The sequence below is a fragment of the Amblyraja radiata genome, chromosome 1 (assembly GCF_010909765.2).
Source record: "Amblyraja radiata isolate CabotCenter1 chromosome 1, sAmbRad1.1.pri, whole genome shotgun sequence".
Taxonomy (NCBI): Eukaryota; Metazoa; Chordata; class Chondrichthyes; order Rajiformes; family Rajidae; genus Amblyraja; species Amblyraja radiata.
The window spans coordinates 125,716,152-125,728,972 of NC_045956.1; the positions used below are offsets into that span (position 1 = coordinate 125,716,152).

At 42.3% G+C, this 12,821-nt stretch overlaps 1 protein-coding gene across 11 annotated transcripts in view; it reads right to left on the minus strand.

Moving 5' to 3' along the window:
• ddx4 (DEAD-box helicase 4) overlaps positions 1-12,821 on the minus strand; it is a 78,100-nt gene that overhangs the window by 5,977 nt on the left and 59,302 nt on the right. For all 11 annotated transcript variants that reach the window (XM_033030458.1, XM_033030449.1, XM_033030439.1 and 8 more), the window contains 4 exons: positions 10,869-11,014; positions 9,699-9,798; positions 4,119-4,389; positions 2,065-2,172 (listed from right to left, as the gene is read on the minus strand). In XM_033030458.1, coding sequence (XP_032886349.1) covers positions 2,065-2,172; positions 4,119-4,389; positions 9,699-9,798; positions 10,869-11,014 — 625 coding nt within the window. The remainder of the gene's footprint in view (positions 1-2,064; positions 2,173-4,118; positions 4,390-9,698; positions 9,799-10,868; positions 11,015-12,821) is intronic.

The window sequence follows — 12,821 nt, forward strand, 5'->3', positions numbered from 1 at the left end:
CTTTCTGATCATTAAAGTATATGCCCTCCAATTACGGATTTAAATTTAAATATTAAATTTGTTGGACAAGCGAAAATGTCAAACAAATAACCTACAAATCAGCCACATTATCGTCACTCGAAACGAGTAGGACTGTCCTCTCCATGCGTGACTTTGTTTAACGTGGGAGGACTGGTGCACAGACAGCCACCACACGGACCTTGACAGATCTGGGTCAGGATCCAGTGGTATAGAGTCCAAGACGACCAGGCACCCGTTTCATCTGCAGTCTTCAACCGCCTTCCCAGCCGTTGTGACGCTCCACTAAGGTCAGCCATCATCCTCTGCCTGTTCCACCGTTGAGGTCATGGTTGGGTTGCTCTTTGTCAGAGACCTCCCCCTCGACCGTACCACCGTGGGTGGCCCTACCAGGAGCATAGCTCCAGACGGCATCGCTCTCAGGATCTCAGGACCACACAAGCTGCTCCACCACGACATGGTGACAATCCACAATGCAGTAAAAAGCCCAAGAACTGCTTGGTGGGACAAAGCCTGGAAAGCATAGATGGATACAGGCGAGGGTGCAATTGGTAGATGGGTGCAGTAAGAAAAGCTGGTGATGAAGAGACAATAAAGGAGTCTTCTTCTTGCGAATGAAACAAACCAAAGGAATAGTTAGATCTCAAGCCGGGTGTTAAGCAGCCAGGTTGCCTCTGCGTCAATGAGTGCCAGGCCCTGAGCTCCACTTGGTGGGTGGTAGAGCGGGCACCCAGAGATGACATGGTTATTGTTTTGCTCCGCATTCACAGGCTGGACTCTGGTGGAGCCCCCATCTCCCAACTGTGTTGAGTGTTTGTTATTTATTCTATGTTATGACTGCAGGCTAAACCATTTCGTTGCACTGAAAAGTGCAATGACAATAAATTGAATCCAATCTCCACATGCTGGCATTGAAACGCCCAACTCCAGTACGAAGTCTGTTGAGCTTCACCCATGCTCCTCAGTGGAGGTCAGACCCTGGACAGCTTTTATCTGGTGAAGAGATGTAGCTGTGTAATGGAGATGAGGTTGCTTCCACTCCTGTGACCACTTGGTGGCTATCCAGTGTGCTTTTGTCTCAGTTGGCTGGATGGATGCTAGGAGTTGTTTTCCATGTGGAGCAAAGGGGTGACAGGACTTCAGTCAGGGTGGCCTCTTTACCTTACCTGATGCCTAAAATGAGTCAGGTAAGGGAAAGAAGGTATGAAATGTAAAGTTAGAGGAAGGGAGGGAGAGGTAAAAGGAATAGGAGATGAACATATGGAGGAGGGTAAGAAACAGGGTGACTAAGGCAGTGAGAGGAGAAATGTGCGTGCACTTGGATGGGTAGATACTTCATACTAAATTTTTTTTAATGTTCAAGTTACTATCAAGTACAATGATGCAACAGGAGTGAAATTACAGATTTCCATTTGCTGTTTCTTTCAGACTGTTGTAGCTCAGAAAGCTTCCGCTGGTCTTGGTCAAATAGTTGCAACTTCAGGTGCACGACAGACTTTGGCACGAAGTGGGATGACAATGTCAGGTGGCGGCTTACAGATTAGATGTTTCAAACAGAAGCACTTTCTGATTTATCAAGTGGGCACAATAAATCCTATGATGCACTGGCTTAAATCACAGGAGATATTCCTTTGTTTCCTGGTCAATAGTTAATACTAACAAAAATAACACCTGGCCACTATCATATTGTGGAAATGTGTTCCTTGTAAATTGACTATCATGAATGCAAGTTGATACCGGTGACAAAACAAATTCAGCTGCACTTCCTTATGAATTCTGGATTTCTTTGGCAGGGGAGGAAGAAGAGAGAACAGGCAGACAGCAAAGTAAACCTATAGTTAGACACTGAACTTAACTAGCAGATTACAGCTACACCCAACTAGGTAGAACGTAAAGCCCATGAGCACAAACTACATATAGGTTGATGCCAAAGCTGAGTGTTGTGGCCCACAATCTTTGGCAGTAAGAATAAAGTAATACTTGCCATGTAGTCGTATGAGAAAGCAATGTTCCAAATCAGCTTATTGTTGACCAATACATACTAACCTTACGGGTATCTACAGAAGCGAACACTTTTCCAAGGGGATTATTGTAACTGGTCCCATGAACAGAAAAAGCAAGTTCTTCTAACCATGCAGGAACTTCTTGCTGGGCCTACAGAAACAGTAACAACCATAAACATTAAACAAGTCATTCTGGGTTGTAATTGTTGGCAGACACTATTATTTCTTTCTATCTGCCTTCTTAGATAAACAAAATTTGTTACAAGCTGAAAAGATAAGAGGAACAGAGGTAGGCCGTTAAGTCTGAGTTTGCTGCACCATTCAAATAAATCATGGCTGATCCAACATTCCTCAGGTCACTTGCCTGTTGTAACCCACGATCCGCTATTCCTTTACTGATTAGAACTGCAGTCTAAAATAAACTGTCCACCGTAATTTATTTTGCACAGAAGTTCAAAGATTAGTGACAGACTAAATTTTACCGCAGACGCGACATAATAAGCATTCCCTTACTGAGATCATGTCAAATGATTTTGTATTTTCCCATGAGAAACATCTCAGCATTTATACAATCCAGCCTCCCAACAATCTTCTAGTTCTTCTGAACTCCAATGAAGGGAGATTAAACCTATTTAATCTTTGAAGGACAAACTCAGAATACCCAGTATCATCCGATATAACCTTCTCTGAACCACACCACATTTTAAATTGGGACCAAATTAGTTCACATTACTCAAGATGTGGTCTAGTGCCTTCTACAGCTGCAGTAACACTTCTCTACATTTGCATTCTAACCAAGGAATAATGTCTAGCAACTTAGCCTTCTCAATTACCTGTCATTTCCTGCACAAAACTTCCCAAATATCTTCACACTGCAGCTTTCAGCAAGTTATTGCCATTGCAATTGAAATACTGGTGTTTGTAGTGCCCAAAGGAATGACACCTTTCTACATCACATTCCATTTATCAACTTGTCTTCCATCAATCTCTCTAAGCATACCTCAACTTTGTTTTTACTCTCATCTAACCTATTGTTTTAGTCATCCATAATTGTGTCATATACTTCTACTTTCTTCCTCCCATTCATAGATACATAATGTAAACAATTTCAGTCCCTTCATTGAACCCCAAGGTTGGTAATGGAATACAATTTTGTATCATGCTATTAACCAAGAGAATGTTTTACACCGTGGCATTTATTAAACTTGCCTTGTTCCCCATCCAAGATGGCCTGTTTCCTCCAAGGAAACTACCCGCAATGCACTTGGTAAATGTATTCCTGAAGATACTCCTTTCAACCCGATCCACAGGTAGATTAAAGTTCCCACAGCTATCACATTGCCATTATTTGCTGCCTGATACCAGTTTTCGTGTGGCGACCACGACATCGATAAACTACACCAACCATTGTCTCTTTCTCAGCTGTCTTTAAACGTTTATCCAAATAGACTTTACATGTTCTGAATCCAGGTAGCTTTGCATGTACTTCATTTCTCATTAACAGTGGTGCCCCACCACTTTGATTCGTATTTATGCTATTAGATCATCTTATTACAAATGCTTCCTGCATTGAAAAACAAGGCCTAGGCATACATCTCTGCCCAATTCTCCCCCCCCCCCCCATCCATATACCATGGTCCTACTCGTCTCTCAATTTCCCTGCCTACTGCTATTGCATTGGGCAGTTCGCTCTTTCATCTCTTTACTTTTCTACCCCTCCCCCACCCCCAACACAGCTTCATCCTGCTGCCATTCTAGTTTAAAATCACTGCAGAACATAAACACCCTCAGATGGACATTGGTTTGGGTACCGTCAGGACTCAAGTCCTCACATATTCAGATTCCACCAATGTCTCCAAACACATTCATTTAGCTAATGCCCTATTCCCATATTCACTGGCAATGGAAGAACTCCGAGGTTATCATCTTTGAGGTTCTGTTTTTAAAATATATTTTGAATACCCTACCAAATGTGCAAAATTGATGGGCTTAATTCTGAATATAGTGGGAACTGTAATTTAAGGAAAACCGAGGGGTTTGAACTGTGCAAATATTGTTAAACATTCTTTCTACTATCTAAACGTCAGCAGTACTTACATCAGAAAGGACCTTTAACAGGGCACGCGCTATCGGTGAGTCTGTTTTTGAATCAAAGAATGATATTGCTTTGCCAACATGTCCACAACGGCCTGTGCGCCCGATGCGATGGACATATTCATCGATGGTGGAAGGTAAATCAAAGTTAATGACGTGTTGCACATGCTCAATGTCCAGCCCTCGAGCTGCCACCGCTGTAGCCACCAACACGGGACATTTCCCTGTACGGAAATCAGCAAGTGCCATCTCCCTTTCCCTTTGTTCTCGATCACTGCAAAACAAATCACAATTGCAGTGATATTTTAAATCTCTATACCTAGCAGGAATGAGTCACTGCAATTCTAGAATTATGTCAATAATTGCTAATACTTTAATGATAAATAAGTTACAAATTTAAAAAAAAAGACACTCCATTACCTTTCCCTGATCAATTCTACAGAATGGAGAGATAAGGATAATGCAAGGAAATGGAACAGAAATAGAACAAATATTTTTAACAGCAGTCCAAGGACAATAGTGCACATGACATACCATTGTTTCAACAATTTACAATGAAGCAACAGGAATTGCTGATTACGAATGTCAATATATTACAAAACCAGTCTATGCTTAACACAAAACCAGACAATTAAGATACGAATCACCAATTTTGGATAATTTATTCTATTTAAACCAGAATACAAAGCCAAGAACACACTTTATTCAATTTCAAATTAACTTTCTTCCCACGCCAATGTGCACACCATCAACTCAGTCAGATGTAGCTACAAAATATGGGCATATCAGCTAAATAATAGTCACTTGATTTAGTCACAATGATTTAGACGAAGGGATTCAAAGTAACATTCGCAAATTTGCAGATGACACAAAGCTGGGTCGCAGTGTGAACTGTGAGGAGGATGCTATGAGAATGCAGGGTGACTTGGACAGGTTGGGTGAGTGGGCAGATACAGTTTAATGTGAAGAAATGTGAGGTTATCCACTTTGATAGCAAAAACAGGAAGGCAGATTACTATCAAAATGGTGTCAAGTTGGGAAAAGGGGAAGTACAATGGAATCTGGGGATCCTTGTTCATCAGTCAATGAAAGTAAGCATGCAGGTACAGCAGGCAGAGAAGAAAGCGAATGGCATGTTAGTCTTTATTACAAGAGTTGAGTTAAGGGAGCAAAGAGGTCCTTCTGCAGTTGTACAGGGCCCTAGTGAGATCACACCTGGAGTATATTGTGCAATCTTGGTCCCCTAATTTGAGGAAGGACATTCTTGCTATTGAGAGAGTGTAGCGTAGGTTTCCAAGGTTAATTCCCGGGATGGCGGGACTGTCATATGCTGAGAGAATGGAGCGACTGGGCTTGTATACTCTGGAGTTTAAAAGGATGAGAGGGCATCTTATTGAAACATAAGATTAAGGGTTTGGACACGCGAGAGGCAGGAAACATGTTCCCGATGTTGGGGGAGTCCAGCACCAGGGGCCACAGTTTAAGAATAAGGGGCAAGCCATTTAGAACGGAGACGAGGAAACACTTTTTCTCACAGAGAATTGCGAGTGTGGAATTCTCTGCCTCAGAGGGCCTTGGAGGCCGGTTCTTTGGGTACTTGCGAGAGCGAGCTAGATAGGACTCTTAAAGCTAGCGGAGTCAGGAGATATGGGGAGAAGGCAGGAATGGGGTGCTGATTGGGGATGATCAGCTATGATCACATTGAATGGCGGTGCTGGCATGAAAGGCCGAATGGCCTACTCCTGCACCTATTGTCTATTCAACGGTTCAATGATGTGAAGTGCTAATTATTTAGAAAATAGCGAGGGGCAGAAGAAGATGATTCAATTATGAACCCAAAGATGACAGAACTGTCAGACTTGGAGAAAGTTATATTTACTTTGCATAATAAACTTCACTGAGCTGACAATCTGAAGATAGGTCAATGGTCACTTGGACAAGTATGGACAAGTAATGGATTGTTCATATCAAATCAAAGCTGAAGTAGCTAACAGCTTAATCAAAATGTTTGAATTGCTGGTTTTCTTTTGTATTTAACCAAACACACCCACGAGAAAAATGCACCATATGCACACCCATCTCCTTTCCAAAACAATTAGGTATCACTCTCAACCTCAAAACAACATTGCTAGTTGGATGGAAGGTGGTTAACTTTTATGCAGGCAGGCTAAATGCAATACAAAATGAAACATAATTTAAGAAATGAACCAGTTGATAATGTAAACTAAAATAATCAAACTCTGTAGGGTGCGGACCGGAATCAAGTAACTTGAAATGCAATGTGGTAGTCTGGACGAAATAAAAGATTTTGTGCTTCATTAGCAACAGTGTCCAAAGAACATCATGCTAAGCATTTACAAACCATTGATTGGGCCCCATATGAGAGGTTAGTTGCTCACCAGACTCAAAGACCTTGGCATTGAAGGCTCTGCACTCAGCTGGCTCCGTTCCTACCTTTCCAACAGATCCCACTTCATCTCTCTCCACAACCACACCTCTGCTACAGCCGCAGTCACTCAAGGCGTTCCCCAAGGCTCCGTACTCGGCCCCCTCCTCTTCATCACCTACATCCTCCCCCTTGGTCAGATACTCCGCCACTTCAATCTGGACTTCCACTGTTACGCTGATGACACCCAGATTTACCTTGGCACCAAATCCCCCCACAACCCCCCCCTCTCCCATATCAACTCCTGTTTGTCAGCTATAAAAACCTGGATGCAACATAATTTCCTCAAACTCAACAGCGATAAGACAGAATTCCTCCTCATAGGCTCCAAAGCCACACTCAGCAAAATCAATAACCCCACTCTCACCATCGATGGCACCACTGTCTCCCCATCTCCCCAGGCCCGCAACCTTGGCGTGATCTTTGATTCCACCCTCTCCCTTGAGCCTCACATCCGCCATGTCATTAAAACCTCCTTCTTTCATCTCCGCAACATCGCCAAACTCAGACCCTCTCTCACACCGCCTGCTGCTGAAAGACTCATCCATGCCTTCATCTCCTCCCGACTGGACTATTGCAACTCACTTCTCCTTGGCATCAGCTCCACCTACATCAACCGACTCCAACTGGTCCAGAACGCAGCCGCCCGACTCATCACCCACACCAAATCCTGGCATCACATCACTCCAGTCCTCAAAAAACTTCACTGGCTTCCCATCTCCCACCGGATCACCTACAAAATCCTGGTCCTCACCTACAAAGCCCTCCACCATCTGGCCCCCTCATATCTCACTGACCTCCTCTCCCCCACCAACCCTCTCCCCCACCAACCAGCGGTCCCTCAGATCCACATCAGCCGGTCTCCTCTCCATCCACAAGTCCAACCTCCGCAGTTTTGGGGACAGAGCCTTCTCCAGGGCAGCTCCCAGGCTCTGGAACTCCCTCCCCCAACTGATCCGCAATTCCGTGTCCCTCACCATCTTCCAGTCCCGCCTCAAGACCCATCTCTTCACCTCTGCCCATCCTTAGCCCCACGACCCCGTCCCTTTTCATCTGTGCATTAATTGCCTCATACTGTGTTTTGTATTGAATTCTGTCTTTACTTTGTGTACTAGTCATGTCTCTACTATTTATTTCATTCCCCTTACATGTTTTTCCTCTACATGCTCAATTTTTGTAAGGTGTCCTTGAGACTCTTGAAAGGCGCCCATAAATAAAATTTATTATTATTATTATTACTCTTGGACACAATACTTCAAAATATTCATCAACTTTGAGACATTAATTGCTTAAGCTGGAGAAGGTCTAATGAGCCAACGGATTTCCTGTGCTGCATCATTCCTACACTCGCAAGGTCAAATCTTCTCCAGATGGCTCCCATCAAAAAACATTTCCTTCAAGCTGACTTTATCAAGAAAACACGTTTCTGGTCCATGACCTCTCCCCTGCAACTCCAGAGAAATTGTTTACTGACCAAAAACAAGACATACTTGACAGAGAAGTACGAGTTTTAAAGGGGATTTGATCGGCAGATTTAAATTTTTTTTTTTTTTTAAACTAGTGTGAAATAGCTGGAATACACTGCCAAAGAACGCAGTGGAATCCAATAATTTCTATAATTCAGATGCAGTTAAATTCACATTGGCAAGGTACGGACAAATAAGACAGTCTGACTACATTCTATTTCCGTCCCGCCCACTTCCCTGACCAGTCTGAAGAAGGGTCTCGACCCGAAACGTCCCATTCCTTCTCTCCAGAGATGCTGCCTGTCCCACTGAGTAACTCCAGCAATTTGTGTCTACCTTTGAATTAAATCAGCATCTGCAGTTCTTCCCTTCACAGATAGATATGATCCAAATGCTGGCAAGTTGGATTAATGTTAGTAGACAGAGGCTGGCATGTACTAGTGGGCCAAAATACCAATTTCTGTGTTATATAATTCTGATTTTCTGGCATATAAAAAAAAAAAAAGCATTTGCCATTGTGCCTTCCATTGCTATCCACTGTGGGGGGATGATTTTTTTTGGTCTAACTAGTCTTGTAGGTCTGTGTCCAAGATGGCTGCCGTGAAGGGAGAGTGGACGCTGGCACGAATTGGTTGCCGCTGCTCTCTCTTCACACTGTGTTTTTGATTTTCTGTTTTTGGATTGAATTCTGTTTTTAATTTGTGTCATTGTGACGTCTTTAATTACTTGTTTTACTCCGATTATATGTTTTTATTCCGATTACTATGTAAGGTGTCCTTGAGATTTTGTATGAAAGGCGCCCATTAAATATAAAATTTATTATTATTATTATTATATCCCTCTGATCCCTGGACATACAAGCTTGCACTACTCCAGAAAATAGCTGGCCAGAATTAGAACATTTATATGCTGGAATTTTAGATTCCCTTCAAGTGGAATCAAAATTAAAACAATGACCCAGCCAAATCTGAAAAAATGCCAAATAACAGAACCCCTTAAAAAAGCCAGATGACTTAACTGAAGTTGGAGAATAGTTTTAGTTTCATAACTTTTTCATGGCAAATCTTTCATTATCACTGGGTCAAAGTCTAGAAAATAGTGTACCCAACAGTTGCTTCAATAAAGTCAAGAGCAGTTGAACACAGTGGATCACAGCTAGTTTTCAAATGGCAATTAGATAAATAATTGTTAGCCTTTGCTGCTAACAAAAAAAAGAATTACAAAACTCTGATTAAAAGTCCAAACAAAAAACAGATGGTGCAATAGAATTCAGTCAAAGTGAAAGCATTTAGTAATGGGTCAAGAGGGATTCAATGAGAAAGTAAGTGAAACCAGGCAAACACTGTTTCCCAATTCCTTTCTAATTCTGGAGGTGATTTCCACTGTGGCATGAATACAACCCAAATGTTGGTAAAAACAGTCATAGCGTAGCTACTCCCAGGGCAATGACCATTTCAAGCTTGCTGGTTTAGGTAGAATTTAGGTCCAGGCTTGATACATTTAAAATATTCATATTGTTACTTGAAGTTTAATACATGTATAAGTCGCTTTTTGTCATGACAAAGTCAGCCTTTAAAAAAAAGTACATCAGAGCAACTAACAAAAATCTGAGAACCATTATTCCCAATGGAAAAGAGAAAATGCAAAATATGAAAAGCTCAAAAACCTTACCCATGAATACTTGTTGTAGGGAACTTTTCTTGACAGAGGAAAGTAGCAAGAAAGTCAGCTTTCCTCTTGGTGTCAACAAAGACCATGGCTCGATCATTACCTAGGAAATTATACCAAGACCGTTAAAATGTTCTACTGGTTACAAATTACCAAAGAATATTGGGTGAATACAGACAATAGACAATAGGTGCAGGAGTAGGCCATTCAGCCCTTCGAGCCATCACCGCCATTCAATGTGATCATGGCTGATCATCCACAATCAGTACCCCGTTCCTGCCTTCTCCCCATATCTCCCGATTCCGCTATCTTTAAGAGCCCTATCTAGTTCTCTCTTGAAAGTATCCAGAGAACCGGCCTCCACCGCCCTGAGGCAGAGAATTCTACAATCACAACTCCGTGTGAAAAAGTGTTTCCTCATCTCTGTTCTAAATGGCTTACCCCTTATTCTTAAACTGTGGCCCCTGGTTCTGGACTCCCCCAACATTGGGAACATGTTTCCCTCCTTTAGCATGACCAAACCCTTAATAATCTTATGTTTCAATAAGATCCCTTCTCATCCTTCTAAATTCAAGAGTATACAAGCCCAGCCGCTCCATTCTCTCAGCATATGACGGCATATCTAATTTATCAGCCAGACTCCAATAGAAGCAATTACAATTTTAAAAAAAGAAGAAAAAAAGTGAAGTACTTATTTTAAATAAGCTCCAAAACAAAAAACATACAAGATGGTAGGTCAAAACCTGTCTACTTGACAAGTTAGTTGCTTACTGCAGTTTTCTCAGCTTTTTAAACTGTTGGCACTTGGTAAAACAGCTCACTTGGCTTTTGCTCCAAGGATCCCAATCTTCCTAATTTTCACCTTGGATCACACAATAAGATAAAAAGGACTACATTGCTAAAACCAGACGCCTAATTAGACTGCAAATATAGTTTGGTAAAAGCTGAATGTACAAAGACATTTTCATCTGCATCCTTGGGGTTTACCTTGTCAGGGTTTTTCATCAGCTTCACCCAGAATTATACACAAATCTGTCTTTTTGACAAATTTAATGTCAGCAAAATAAGAGATCAAACAATTTTAAAATAGGTTCCACCACCCTACCATCTCACCCAAAAAGCATCCATACATTGAGAATTGTAATTGCTAGTTGTAAAAGGAGAGACTCTCACCTATGTTGGTGAGGATTTCGACCAATTTGTTCCTTTTAGAATACTGGTCTACTTGAAGTATGGATTGCTGTACGTCTCCACAGGCTCCTCCCACCTGACCAACAGCAAGGAATAAATAAGAACTGTTCATGAAGTCTGCAGCCAAACTGAAGAAAACCAGAAGTTATGAAAATTAGCAGTTAGTAGTGGTTAAGTTACTAAACTAGTAAACCAAAGGCAGGGACAAAAAAAAGCCTAGAATTCAAATGCCGCTAAAGTAACTGTGAAAACTAAAATACAGTTTATAATGAAATTGATCCGCATTTAGTCACACAAAGGCTCGCAACCATCTTCCTGTGAATTGGCAGCATGCGGTGCAGCGAAAGAGCTACTGCCTTACAGCACCAGAGACACGGGTTTGATCCTGACAACGGGTGCTATCTGTATGGAGTTTGTATGTTCTCCGTGACCTGCGAGGGATTTCTCCGAGATCTTTGGTTTCCTCCCACACGTCAAAGATATGCAGGTTTGTAGGTTAATTAGCTTAGTGTAAATGTAAAATTGTCCCTAATGCGTGTCATTCATTATCGTTAAAAACATTAGCGATGCAGTGGTGCTGGTTTCCAACGGGAATGGTGACGGATGCACCACACATCTGTTTTCCAGCTCCTGCGGACTTCCACCGCTGGAAGTATAGGATTTTGGTGTGTGTGCTTTATCATCATTCCTTACAATGCTATGTGCAACAGTGATCGCAACTTCTACTGAAGTGTGGATGGCCGTTGGCTCGCTAGGAGCTCATCCGCCCTTTGACAGGTCTTGTTTTTGGTCCCGCTGGGGGTCCACATCCTCCTCCTCACCTGGCAACCCGGGTGGAGACGGTTTGGTCGCCGACTATGCGACCATGGAGCAGGTAGCACAGGATTGCACTGAACTCGTGGCAGAGGGAACTCCCCCCGACCTGACCGTAGGGTAGTATTAACGTGCAGGGATCGATGGTCAGTGCGGACTCGATGGGCAGAAGTGCCTGTTTCCACGGTGTATCTAAACTAACCCTAAAGCAGTCCACACCTTAAGATGTATGCAAACATGGTTAATTCAATTCAATTCAATTCAAAGCACTTTATTCGTCCCCGAGGGGCAATTTAAAAAGGCGCATTACAGTAGCTTTTTATATTAAAAAAAAAGAGGGACACAATCAACAAACATAAGCAGCACGCATACTGCACAATCAACCAACACACGCATTTCACAGACACACTGCAAAATCACACAACACACACCGCACATCAACATTCAACACATAGTAATAGTTTTTAAAGTGCTTCCTTAGTGCTTCAATTACAAAGTGCATATAAAGGGTTATTTCATTTCATATGTTCATGAGTCAGTGATCAGCATTAAGAAGCTGGACAGCCCTGGGGATGAAGGTTGCCTTCCTCCTCTGTGTCCGGCAACCCGGACAGCGGAGTCTGCGTCCTGAGGGGAGCCACTCAAACTCAGGAAACAGGATGTGAGAGGGGTCCTGAAGAATCCTGCGTGTTAACTTTACAGACTGTTGGTCGCATAGGGCAGTGAGAGTTCGGACGGGCTGCTCAATGATTTTTGAGCAGACCTTGACCACATTCATTCATGGTCACACACATTAATGACCAATTAAGGCCCTCTAATTCATATTTTTGATGGTGGAAATACTTAAAGCAATTTAGTCAGTATTCTGACAGAAATGGCTATGAATGCTTGAAATAAGATACCAGATTCCTTACTGTGTTGTTTAAAGGATAATGTGCTTTGCCCTATTCTGGTCTCGGTACCCAGTATTACCGATAATTTAATGTGTTACTGATTATGGTATATGTGTGGTATCACAATAATTGGTCTGTAAAGCAGCAGCAGCAAGAATTTAATTGCTCAGTTGCTGGTACAATTAAACACTCGAGTCTTGAATATTCCAAACCAACACAAGTTTTTCTA